General features: G+C 36.2%; 1 protein-coding gene across 4 annotated transcripts; it reads right to left on the reverse strand.

Moving 5' to 3' along the window:
- Positions 1-2,973: 2,973 nt before the first annotated feature.
- Positions 2,974-12,872, reverse strand: LOC105057317 (protein REDUCED WALL ACETYLATION 1). Of its 4 annotated transcripts, none has more exons than XM_010939900.4 (16): positions 12,558-12,872; positions 11,908-11,999; positions 11,450-11,587; positions 11,286-11,342; positions 11,126-11,198; positions 8,587-8,745; positions 6,371-6,520; positions 5,995-6,250; positions 5,770-5,891; positions 4,449-4,535; positions 4,257-4,345; positions 4,092-4,154; positions 3,888-3,944; positions 3,653-3,749; positions 3,406-3,564; positions 2,974-3,283 (listed from the first exon to the last, which is right to left on the reverse strand). In XM_010939900.4, exons 1-16 carry the CDS (start codon positions 12,588-12,590, stop codon positions 3,278-3,280), a joined length of 1,638 nt encoding a protein of 545 aa, XP_010938202.1. In that variant the 5' UTR covers positions 12,591-12,872; the 3' UTR covers positions 2,974-3,277. The 4 variants fall into 4 exon arrangements, with proteins under 4 accessions (XP_010938202.1, XP_010938204.1, XP_010938200.1 ...); XM_010939902.4 differs by having other exon boundaries at positions 11,450-11,584; positions 12,558-12,816; XM_010939898.4 differs by having other exon boundaries at positions 11,450-11,590; positions 12,558-12,816.
- Positions 12,873-13,508: the final 636 nt, after the last annotated feature.

Consider the following 13,508-nt stretch of genomic DNA (forward strand, 5'->3'; position numbering starts at 1 on the left):
TCATCTTCGTGTACAAGTAGTATGCTGAAGTTACGGGGAAAAAAGGGTTAAAAAAGCAAACTTTCTGAGGGATATGTTTTCCAATGACTCATATATATTGTGTAGATGATTCTCATTTTTCCACTTCTTTTAAAGTTAGAAAGATTGTGAATGTAAAGTGTCGTGGGATATGTTTCAACTATTTATGATGATTAAAGATTTTTTTTTTTTTTTTTTACTTGGGGAGTTAATATTGTGCCATGTTTCTTACTATTAAAATGTATGCAAAGTTCCTCTAACATTTTGTTTTGTTTTTTTGAATGCTCAAGGTACCATTTTCTTTTTTGCCTTTTAGAATTCTTAATTTCCTCTTACATTATGATGTACATAACATTTATGGACCTTAGGTTCAGGAATGGTGGTCGTTTGTTGTAGGATCATTGGTCTAAATTACTGATGCAAGGAATGATGTGGTCGAACAGATTCCCAATTTGCTTTGGAGGCTGATGACTTAGGCAAGCACCCAATGAGTGCTTGCACCCAACCTTGCAGAGTTGCTGCAATTTTTGTTTCCTGTTGAGCTGTCAGGAGATGGATGCAGTAATTGGTGAAGTTAGGTATGACATAACTTTTGACGGTTGCAGTAGCCATAAAACTATTCTGAACTAAGCTTCTACTGTCCTTGGTACATCATCAAAAACATCGATCCAAATCCTTTGTTATTTTGTGAGTGCCTTTCTTGTCATGATTTTTTTGTTTTTTTCCTGTTCTGGTGGCCATATTATTGTCAGCTCCGTCAATCTCATGTTTGTTTCTCATCTTTTGTCCAAATTGACGTCAGGTACTTAAACCGATGGTATGCTTTTCAGAGAAGCAATGGCTGATCAACTCAGTCAAAGCAAAAAAATCAAGCACAGCTCAAATTATACCTAGTTGACCAATGTAACCATCGTTTAGTATGTTCAAATTTAGAAAGCTTATGGATTGAAGTTTGTCTGATTTACTAATTTTCAGTTCGTTCTTTGATAATATTTTGTTTGGGCATGACTGACGGGCAAAATGATTGCAAAGAGGGAAAGCAAGGCTTACACAAGAAGACATTGTAGCTTGTAAATGCTGCCATGATTGGTATTCCATCAAACATGAATTCTTGTTTAGTGGAGTCCACGGATTCTTAAGATCTTCTTTTTTTTTTTATGAAAAAAAAAGGTCACTCTTACTCCTCTATGGACTTCATGGTTGTTTTTAGCATGAAAGAACGCTGATCGTTCTTAGTTGCAAACGTGGGTGCAGACAGGATGAGGCTCATATAGCAGAATCGTTCTTAGTTTATCTTGCTGCACATATTGCAGCTTGCTGATAGTGAACTACCTATATGTCTAAACTTTAAGAAATCATAATTTCGTCGATCTATAATTTATGTGCTTAGGCGAAACGTATGGAGCCTTTCAAGTTTTAATGTTTAATTTTGAAGGTAGGGGGCTGCCCCAATGATTCACTACTTTGTCAATTTACCATCTAGCGGTGGGCTACTAGCATCATTACAGAAACGTGCGGCAATTAATGATTGTTGCATCACTCTGGATCACTTGTTTCTTGAAGACAAAAATTAACCATACTTGAGGATCTGATCATCTAATGTACTAACCGAAGCAACCTTATACAGTTTCTGAAGAGTCCTGTTGGAAGTTGGGAGACGCAAATATTAAAAATAGTTTTACGAGGGTCTGTTGAAACCAAATCCATAAATTAAATATATTCATATCCGTACAGATATGGATTTGAATATATCGAATTCAGCAAATCATATTCAATATAGATACAAATCAAATGATAGAAATATAGAAACAAATACAAATATAACTAAGTAATTAAATTTTATAACAATAGAATAAAAAATATTACTAAATAAAAGATAAAATAAATTAATAACATATTATCATTATCTTTTTATTTCCTTAAAAGTTGATGTTATATAAAATTTAAAAAATTATAAATAGAATTGAATATTCCAATATAAATCAAAGAATTATTTATCTATATCTAAATTTATTTTTTTCTAACAAATATATATACAGATTTATTCAAATTTCTATGTCATTCAGATATAAAAATAATTTTAAATGAATGAATATTATCTGATCCAATTTCACGTCTATCCCAACATTACTCGACTGTTGCCAGCTTTGCAGGCGTATGAGTTCAATGGACTCTGTTTCTCGAAATCTTCGTGTAGCGCAAAAGCACCACAAAGTGAAGAGGCCATTTGCGAAGACTGTTGGAGACGTACAAAGTGCCTGTCCCACTCGTCCAAAAACTCACCGTATTCAATACAAGAGAACTTTAACGAGCACTTTATCTAAATAATATAAATAAAATTTTTTTTTACCCAAATGATACATCTTTGAAGTTGTTCACCAAGCTGAAATAAAAATTAAAAATATTATTTAAAATAATATTTTTTATTTAAAAAATATCATTTTAAATGATATTTTTTTTTGATCAATCAACCACCCTCTACAGTTTAGATAAAATCTTTAAAAAAAATCTAAAAAAATAATTTAAAAACACCACATAATTATAAATAATATTTTTAAAAATAACATTAGAAATACTATTTTCAAAAGCACAGTTAAACCAACACCCATCCGTCCAACTTCTATCTCCCATCGAAAGCTAAGGCTTTCAGGAACGAGTGTTTGATTTAACAGCACTTTTAAAAACGCAAGTCGAAGGCTTTCAAAAACGTTATGACACTTTCAAATTATTTTTTTAAATTTCACCTAAACTGCGGAGGGTTAGCTGGCTGGACCCAAAAATATCATTTGATATAATATTTTTTCGGATAGAAAATATCATTTCAAATAATATTTTTATCTTTTACATCATTTTAATAAATAAATTTAAAAACATATTATTAAGCTAAAAAAAAATTTATTTGTATTATTTAGATAAAGTACTCAAACTTTAACTATCCCACGACAATTCTCGGAGGATTTTTAAGCTATGCTTTACAAATTAAACCTGCTTATTGCACCACAAACTATACCCACACAAGAGACTCAAGGGTACTCCGCGTAATGATGGATAGACGCACAAGCACCTCATTTGTGTCAAATCCAGCACCTACTTTCCTATACACTAGATTGAGAATGAAAACACAATTAATTTAGCAGCTTTATATGACATTTTACCAGCCTGTGTTCCGATGCCCCACTTTCACAGGATATTGAAAGTACCATTACACCTGCCCGTGCTACGTCTAACAAAGTTCTTGGCTCCATCTCATATGAAATACTCATACCTGCATGTGATTAGAAAAAAGTAAACAATGACCAGGAGCACTTAACAAAATAAGGGTCTAATCTGCAAAAATTTAATCAAGATTTCCTTTTACCATCAATATTAACAGCGAAGATATCATACCAGCATATTTGGAACGTTTATGAAAACAAAGGACAAGGAATATAAGATGACTGAAATAGCAACCGCTGCAATCATGTTGTTCATCAGGCGCTTGTCATCTCTACTTGGCACAAAAGCCATCTTCAGTGTGTTTGTCAATTCAAATATTCTGTGTGAAACCTGCATAAGAAGACATGGTCACATTTTCTTTCATTCTCGACTGGAATTTACCATTTCCTACACCATGTTCATATTATTATTCACAGACCGCTACATATATGGCAGTTGTGAGCATGAAATTCAGCAATGGGTAATTTGGTATGAGGGACAATAGATATCGAGGTTGTCCGTTAGGCACTCCTGATCTGCAAAATCAAAAGCAAATTTCCAGTGGGGAAGGAAAAAGCTTCAATCAGTTGATAATCCATGAGAAAGCTAGCATACATAGACTTGCTCAAGCACTTTGAGGAATTGTTCAACAAAAGTAGCATAACTGGGCATACCTAAGCCAGATGTGGATCTGGGATATGTAAGTCTCTAATGTTATCTTTCCAAGCCACCTGATAAATTAGTGGCCAGGTTAATTAAGAACACGCATAGGACAAATTTCCAAAATGTAAAGGTTGCAAAGAGCTGGTCCAAATACGGTGTTCATTGAGAAGCACAGGCAGAGTACAATTTATTGAAACATGACAAATGTAACTTACGCGAAGAGGGTCAGAGAGCAGCTCCGAAACTGTTGTGTGAAGTTCCTCAAGCAGATGTAGACACTACATACAAGGGTAAGGAAAAAAAATGCGTCAGAAGCTAGCATGATACATCAAAGTGTTAGCAATCTAAAAATGCATGATACATCAAAGATAGGTGCATACGTTATTGGGATCCAAGATGTATAAGGATGATACTTATTGTATGTAATCTTGTCCAGCTTGTAAATATACTCATACCATAGATATCCAATCTGAATTAGATAAGAAAACTTACTTGAGAGTTGATACAAAAGAAAAAAGTTGAGCGCATTAACTCATGAGCAACACAAATGCATAATAATTTTTGAAAGCTACCGCTAGTGAAACTGTCACAACAAATGTCTTGATTGATATTCTCGTCCTTGTTTCAGCTTCTTCAAGTTTCTCTATCCACCTCTCAACCTGTAGCAGCAAGCACACTAAAAGTTTGGCTAAGATGTCACAAACAAAGAAGATATAACCAAGCAGATAAATATAATATGAAAAATGAAGATCATTGAGGTGAACATGTCGAACCCATTGATTAATTTCATGATATATAATCCACCTATTAACTCAAATAAATAATGAGAGAACAAAAAATTGGCAACTATTTCAACTTTTTTTGGTAGCCAGACTAGTTAGATGAGAATAATATGAAATAATCACCACTCCTGGTATTGTCATCTTTTCTTCTTTTTTTCTTTTGCACAAAATCTTATTTGGTTTGGGTATATGGGGTTGGGTGAATGTTTGGGGGGCATCGAGGACAACATGCTTATACAATCCAAAGGAGTCGAAGCACAAAGAATGATCCGGTAACACAGGCTGCATCTTTATGAAGGTCTCAGGACAACCAACCTGAGCTTTGACACGAAAATACTTAGGACACTAGTTTGAAACCAACTTGGACACCAACCTATATTGATGGCTAGGTCATAGATTACCAGTTAAACTGCCAGTTGACTGCAATTTTACAGATCAGATCCTCCCAACATTATCTTCCACCAATGTACCCTAGGCAAGTCTCTTTTTCCCCAGTAGAACACCTCAGATCTTTTTGATCTTATGGCAGCTCAGCCATAGACCTGGTTTTAAGGTCCGGGCCCCACTGCATCAACTAGTGAACACACAAGAGGAAGAGAGTTGGGCCAATGGCAAACATGCTCCACTCTCCCAGTCTGGCCTTTTTTCTCTCTGTCAGTTGGTATGGTGTGTGGGGTTAAAAACTCTAGTCACTGGCAATTTAGAATTGAATCAGGTGGATCTGAACAAGCAGACCTGTGCAGATCTCTGATCCATGTGGTTCAAATGGTTCAGATGTATTTTACAGAAAAGTAGATTCAGGTATAACCTAACATGCAATAAACTTTATCATAACAGGTTGAATGGGTACCAACCTGCCCAGCTTATAACACTGCTGGAGCAAGTTCTGCAGTGAATGCTAGTTCCTATAGAAAATAGATCTAATAAATAACTCATACCCTGGAATTATGTATAAAACCTATTTGCAAGTTATATTGTCTATAATGTATAAATTGAATAAGAATGAAGAAACACATACACAGCACATCAGACACATTTTAAACAGAAACAACCATTGGCTATTAAAATAAATTTTTTGACAATAAGAAATTCGTAAGTGCAGTAAACTTACAGTTGGATGATAATAGGCATATATCATTCCCACAATCCAAATATACCGATCCAGTCCCGATCGGAAGTGCCATTCATGCAAACGAGGAAATTTTGGTTTTGAAGGATCTGGATCACTGTAACCTGGACATGAGTGGCTTAAGAACCTTATTCATCTTTTAAAAGAAACAAGTGGAGAAGGTCAACAGATCAGGAAAAAAAAAAAAAAACTTTAGAGAGTACCGACCTAAAAGGAATGTTAGTGGGCTCCAAACTATATCAAAGACTTTCGGAACCTCCCAGATCAGAATAACAACCAAAAAGCAGGCAGCTATTTTTACTGCAATCACTGATCCGAGCTCATTGTATTTGTTTAGAATTCCAAGTGCACAATAAACCATAAGGGTGAAAAGAGTGTGCATGGGGCAGATGTAATACAGCATGTACTCATTGTTAAGGACAATGCAGCAAAATGCCACAAAGAAATTAAGGCGCCACATCATCTGTTGAATACGGTTAGAAATTGTTCTCAGCATTCTATTATAATAGGAAAGGAAATAACCAACTACAGTACCAGACCCCATCACCAATGCAAGGGGGAAAAAATAGTTGAAATATGTCACCTGAGCAAATCGGGCCAGGCTGAAATCTTTCCGGACATAATAATATGAGAAATTCCCAAATCCAGTCATCCACACATATGCAGCAATAAAAACACGAATTGCATTGTATATCTCTTTTGCATTGAAGTAGTGGTACATCAAAAACAGTACCTGAAAAAGGAAAGGATGGTTAAGTTCAAATCATACATCAAACAACTGAGGCAAATAAGTCACATCTGGCAGGCTAGTTCAGTTCAGAGAGCTAGAAAATTTAGACAAAGTTGTACATTATGGTTCTAGGAAAATTAGGAGGAAAACAAATAGTGATTTACGGGTGGAACTTGAAATTATCTTACACATTTTCTGCTGTAAGAAAATGGGGACATCAAAAGGCCCTCCAAGATGAAGAATTCATGTAATGATGCATCCTGGAGCAATTTTATGGCATATACCTGGTTCAGAGCCAAGCCCAGTGCATCTCTAACACCTAGATGTTTCTAATGTATTGATTAGAGCAGCCCCATGTAAGGTGTTCAGATCATGGAAGGGAAGACTTACGGAAAGGACTACAAGGGAAAAAATGCTAGAGTGAGAGCTGCCTGCAGGAAGGGCAGCCTATTGACCAAAGTGCAACCACCATGCAGAAAGGACTACTTGCTTATCCTCACCTGAAAGTCTTCACTGGAAAAGACTACACGGACCAGAGAGGTGGTCTCCTGTGTACTTGGTTAAGACTCCGACCTAACACATCTCTAACACCTAGGAATTTTTGGTATATTGGTTAGAGTTATGACAATTCATAGCTCATCACAACAACATTATGTTTCTCCTTCAAAAATACGTCCATACCTAGGCCATTTTTAATGCCATGACACACAATATATATATATATATATATATATATATATATATATATATATATATATATATATATATATATATATATATATATATATATATATATATATATATATATATATATATATATATATCATGTAAAAGATCATGATAGCAATAATAAATACAAATGACCCACAAAAAAAAAAAAAAATCCTCTTTTGCACCAATTTTTTCTCTCAAGCAGCACGCCTGAAGCAAAGGAGTAAAGCTGAATGGCATTATTGCCACCAATCTCTACAAAGGCCAAACTGCAAACTGATTGTGTTCATTGAAGTCTGGCATGGTCCTGGACCTGGGATAGCCAAGATATTTATCAGCCTAGAAACAGCCCTTTCATTATTGGAGGAGGTCAACTGAGGCTAAAACAAAGACTAGATAACGTCTGTTTGACCAGGCCATAAACTAAATGACTTGGCTGACATCATGGCAGATTGTTTTTTATTATCTTTTGAGCTGACATGGCCTAGGTCGGTATAAATAATTCAATTCCATACTCTGACCTGACTGGCTCTTAAATCAGGTCCAGAGTATGCTTGATTTAGGTTTAATGCTTCTGCCAGCAACTCTTCCAGCAACTGTCACAGGCAACATCACAGAGCCAGTAAAACTGATTTTTAAGTTATTTATTTCACATGTAGCCTGTTTGTAAGACATATTGCATCACCAAGCATATAAAGAATATCCTGCACATATCACACTAAAAAGCAGAAAGGACTGTGCAAAGTCGTAAGGCAATGGAACAAAGTTTACCAACATAATGGGAATGAAATCATTCAAATGCTGATTACCAAAATTAAATAAATAAATATGCAAGCAACTAAAATTTCCTGAATTACACATCAGCTTGCTGAATAGCTTAGACATTTTGAAACAATAAAAAACTAAATATTCATGAGAAAGAAACAGTGATTGGTGGGGTGGTAGCCATAAAAAATGTGTTGTCCCCTTGCATTTTCTAATACATAAAGGGAATGCAACAGAAGCACAAAACTTGCGAAAGCATAGAAAAGCCATGAAATGTGTTGGAAAAATGTTTTTCATAGTTCCCACAAGTTTTACCATGTTTCCTCTTTTCCAGAGCAAAACCCTCATTTGAGCTACTGGGCATGTCCATGAGAACATCAGGTGCATTTTAAAAGCTCATTTCCGTACATGCACCCATTTTAAAAAATGCAGACTATGAAATAAACCTCTTCTCAGACATAGGATAGATTATAAAATCAATCCGTGGGATAAATTTGCATGAAGGCATCAGCTTTCTAAATGAATATCCTGGTACAATTGACAAAAAAGTTAAGTTCACCATGTAACACAATTGATAATAGAGAGAAACTGACCTGCATCCATCCCTTCCATTCCTCAGTCTGATGCCTGTTTAGATAAAGTATGGGCTTTCCAGAGAATGGCGACTTGTCTTGGTGGATTTTAAAAGAGGTCATTGCTGAGACTATGATGAGAAGAAAGTAAAGAAAAAGAAAAAGATCCCGGCTGTAACTCTGCAAACAGGGAAAATGTTAAAAATGAACACCGTTAGCAAATCTATACCAAGTTTTGCAATTATATCACAAAATTACGACCACGGCTGTAATTTTTTCCCAAATTTGTAGTTGAATAAGAAAAATTCAATAAGTCAGTCAATAACATGTTCAATTTCAGATGAACTTATCAAAGAATTAGTTAAAATTTCAAGAAAATTGGGGTAAAATATATAAACTAATAGAATAGGATGGATCATTATCTCTCTACACTACAATGGAAAAGGAGGGAAAAAACCAAAGCTTAAGTCTGAAAAATTAAAAATTCCCCTCTCCTCTTTTATTAGTTAAAAAAACCAAGACTTAATATCTGGAGATTCTCAAACGTGAATCATTCCCTACTCCAAAATGAAAAAAATTCCAAGTTTGATGCTCTCCAACAAAGAAAAAAAAAGAAGAGAAAACATTCCAAGTCTGAACCCTGGTAATTGGTTATTATATCTCTTTCACTTCCTTTCTCATGTTCTTTCCCCTCTCGTCTTTTCTCACCTCATGTGCATCACGCATGCCTTTTGCTTGCTATAAAGAAGGTTTTAATGGTTGTGAATTTGGTGAAACCAGTAAAATGTTACAAAACCACCTGTCCATAAATCATACCACAGTTATTCTCGATCCAGCTGCATTCTAGTGCAGGAGACTAGCTATGTTTCATCGTCACTTTTTTGTTAGTCTAACATGAGAATTATGGTTACCCTATTTGGTTCAAGCCTACCAGAAGTAGAGTATAGACCTAGTCAGGTCGTCTCTGCTTAATCTGGGCCCAAATAAGAGTTTTTGTGGGCCTACAATTTGTTTAGTTGAACATCACCAAGCTTTATCAAAAAAATAAAAGCACCTGTAAAGGAGTTTTGGATGGAATAATGTAGTATTAAAGTTATAGCAGAAATAATATTCTATTAACTTTTATGGGTAAAAATTTAAGCCTAGCAGTTGTCTCCTCTGTAACTGCTTATGTATTTGCAATTTGAGGAAATAACTTCAAGTCGCACATGATGCCCAAGGGCACTTTCTCCTACAATAACTATTTGATGGGATTTGTCTTCTTTCGTAGCAAGTTTTGCTAGCCAGAGATGAAACCTAACCATTAATAAGGCAAACACTAAAGTGGAATTTAATCTTTAATAAGCCATCAACCATGTTGCTGTTCATGCAGATATAAAAAGTTTAAGCTAGCACATCAAGATTGCTGAAAATGCTAAAGTGGCTCTTATCCAATAACAATTTATGATATTTAACTGAGCATGTGACAAAATATGAATTGGCAAATCTGCTCCAAATGGTTATGCATTTTACTAGATACTGTATCACATTAGTTTGTTAAGGTGGCATTTTGCAGAAGATGTGGCTTGTTAGTGACAAGAAACCAACATAGACAGCAACTAGTTTCCTTAGTTCATTTAGTAGGCATGCAATCACAAAATCATGCAGATGGTTGCTCTGTCTTTTTAATGCCACTTTTTTCTTTCCCAAGTAATTCAGATATGGTGGTGAACAGGTCTCTCTGAAAAAGGCCACTCATGGATGAGATTCGTCTTTTGTGTTGCCTTGCAACAGATTGTATCCACCCATGTAAAGCATCATACCTGTGCACTACTTTCCCTTGGGCATGAGACCACACAAAAGTGGATGAGATGGCTTCAAAAATGTAGTGCAGACAACAAATTTAATGCCCACATAAAGATTTCTACATGAACATCTACAGGGTAAAGGTACATATATAGCTTCTCTATTCTCTCTAGATGTAATATGATGCCTTTGTTTTCTTTTACTTTCAATAGAAGTAACCAATATGAAGATATAACTCCATTTTAGGTTGGCACACAATTTTCAATTGCATGCACTTCCATATATCAGATAGTGCCTTTCTTTTTGCCATCTGAACTCTTTCCAAGACTCGAAAATGTGCCACTTTAGGTTATGTCAACACTTCATGCATAGAAATATGTATCCATGTGTGGGATGCTTAACACTAAAGGACGATGCCAACCGACTTCTATCAGAATAAGCAACCATGGATTGGGTTTATAAGATCTCAAGTGCTCTTTTGAGGGGAAATAATTCATACTACATTATTAGAATGAATTAATAGCATTTAAATTTGAGAAACCTGAAATAACACATCATATTCTGTCTTATTTTCAATATGGGCATTAATTAATGAAAAAAGACAAGATCAACAGGAATAGGTAAAGAGCAGCATCAAAAGACAGGCATTTGCATCCTTTACGCAAATCATAATGATCATTCTAAAAAAATACACATGCAAAGATGTCTAAATTTCATGTATTACTCTTGCTAGTTAGAACATAGGGTTTCTGTTGATTAGGAGCAAAAACAGCACCTTTTTTGACTCTCCAAGAAGATTTGTCCGATCACATATGAAAAAATAGACCAAATAAGCTCCAAATTCGGAACTGAAAATTATGAGAACAAAACAGTCACCACAGTCTCCAACTTGATAAATGTTAATGCCTCCAACGTAACATAAAAGCTTCACTTACATGGCCCTCAATGTTAACCGATGCTCTAGCAAGAATGCCTCATCCATCAGACAAAATCTGAACAGTTCGAGGATGCATAAACAAATGCGGTCAGGGTTTGCCATAACACGCAACACAGTGCCTTGGACGCAGTATTGAGAAGTAAAGAAAGATTTATGACCCACCTTAAAAGGGGTGAAGTGGCAGACACTTGGAGAGCTTTCGGATATGCTGCTTGAAGACCGCCCTCTAGTAATGAAGCTTGATCATCTTCCCTATTTGGCACGTTGTCTAACACAACCAAATTGATGTCTGAATGTCTGCTGCTACAAAAAGGGGGGAAAAAAATCAAGATATGTGTCATCTAAGCTGATAGCAGATATAAAACATCAAGACATGCCATTTAAACTTTTTCCAAGTTTATTTTTGCCTCATCATAATATAAGAAACGATACTACTATATCAGAATAAAATGAAATGTTATTCGAGAGGAAGAGCTACTTAAATATTGGATAATAGCTGGTGATGTTATAGAGCCGCATCTAAATGGAACTAGATCAAGAATTACAATCCCAGAGAAGTTAAACAATCTTCACTAAGGTAAGGTAAACTATAATTCATGTCAAAAAAAAATATAACTCACACTTTCGGAGAAGCTGTACTTTTCCTGTATTCCAGTAATTCTGAATATATCCATGCCACGAAAACAGGGATGAATCCAAGCAGAAACGATACCTGCCCCAAATACAACGCCAACTTATGTTAAAAGAAAATGGCTCTTCCAGAGAACTACCCCTACATTCAACAAGAAGACAAGAAAGGAGAATCCGAATTGTCAATAAAATTCCAAAAAAACATTCTTTGACCATACTTAGAATCGGAGAAAAAACAAGGCATGGTCATATGTCCTAAAAAGGGGGGCGAAATATCTTTTACACTACAGAAAACAAATCCTAGATACGCACTAACGCATCAGAAATCACCTCTTTTCCTCCCCAGTTCAGCTTAAATCCTAAAACCTCACTAACTGTTAAAGGCCTCCAAATTTTTCGCCTTAGCCAGCACTGGCAAGTGTAATCAAACGAGCAACTAATACTCGCATCTCGAGCACTGCCCTAGTTCCTAAACCCTAGAAACCCCAAGAATCCTTTTCTAGCCAATTTCTAACGGACCCCTGGGAATGTAGACAGGAAAACGAAATAAAAAATTACTGAAACGATGTTCACAGCCAAAATCTCCAAGGAAATTGGAGATTCGAAACAGGACGATTTAGATCTCCTGGAGTTCGCGTACCTGGCCGGGAGCGATGAATCCCGCGATCTCCATTAACGATCGCTCCCGAGATTAGGTTCAAATCCTACAACAAAACGCGCTCCAAATCCACGAGCATTCCCAAGATCGCTCCTCGGAGAACCAGATCTGAGGGGGAAAAAACCCTAGCTTCTTCGAGAAGAGTGACGAAAGAAAAAAAAAAACAACCAAAAAATAGAAAAAATGGTGCCAAAAATGATTAAGCGCGTTCTTGGCTGGTGTTTCGATTTAAAGCTTTGAGCACAGCGGTGGCCAGGATGGCAGCAAGAAGAACACTCGGAAAGAAATCCTAATCTATGAACCGAGTTAGTGCTATTGGATCCTAGAGGTGGGGCCGGCGAGAACTTATGAGTAGAGACTGATGTGCTTCGGTGATTAGGTTTTGTTTGGGTGCTTTTAGATGCTTAGGTGGGCGAATGGAGACTCGGTAACCACTCACCAGCGGCGGTACGGAGGAGGAGGTCGGTTCTCGGTGGCGTGGAGAGATTTACAGAAATGCCATTGTCGGCTTATGGTTGTGTGTTGCGCTTGAAGCATGTAGATTAACCGGACCCGACATATAAGACGTAGGAGAAAGGTAAAGTTGGAGGTGATTTGAGAGAGAAGGCTGGTCGTTGATGTGGATTTCTCCTTTTCCTCAGGAGTACCGTACAGATTGCATTGTACGTTTGTATTCGTGTGTGGTATCGGTGCGTGCCATCGTATCTTGTTCTTTTGTTGTTATTTGGCTTGCTTTAATTTCTTGGCTTTTTCTGATTTTTATGTGATATATAATTGTATTATTTTGCGTCTTTTCTATATTATTGGGCTTGATACCTGACTGATTGGCCTGAGGCGAGAAAATTCGGAGATGGTTCTCACAAAGGGTTCCACGGGGGCAATTTAAGTTGCAATGGAATCCCACAATGCCGGCATTCATCAGAAAATATAGTT

The sequence above is a fragment of the Elaeis guineensis genome, chromosome 14 (genome assembly GCF_000442705.2).
Source record: "Elaeis guineensis isolate ETL-2024a chromosome 14, EG11, whole genome shotgun sequence".
Classification (NCBI taxonomy): Eukaryota; Viridiplantae; Streptophyta; class Magnoliopsida; order Arecales; family Arecaceae; genus Elaeis; species Elaeis guineensis.

Excerpts from the sequence above, each read along its gene's own strand:
- LOC105057317 (XM_019854630.3), bottom strand. The coding sequence starts at position 12,590 with ATGGAGATCGCGGGATTCATCGCTCCCGGCCAG. Across the intron at positions 11,343-11,449 it reads GCCACTTCACCCCTTTTAAG|ATTTTGTCTGATGGATGAGG; the intron begins GTGGGTCATAAA and ends CGAACTGTTCAG. Across the intron at positions 3,945-4,091 it reads TGCTCTCTGACCCTCTTCGC|GTGGCTTGGAAAGATAACAT; the intron begins GTAAGTTACATT and ends CTAATTTATCAG.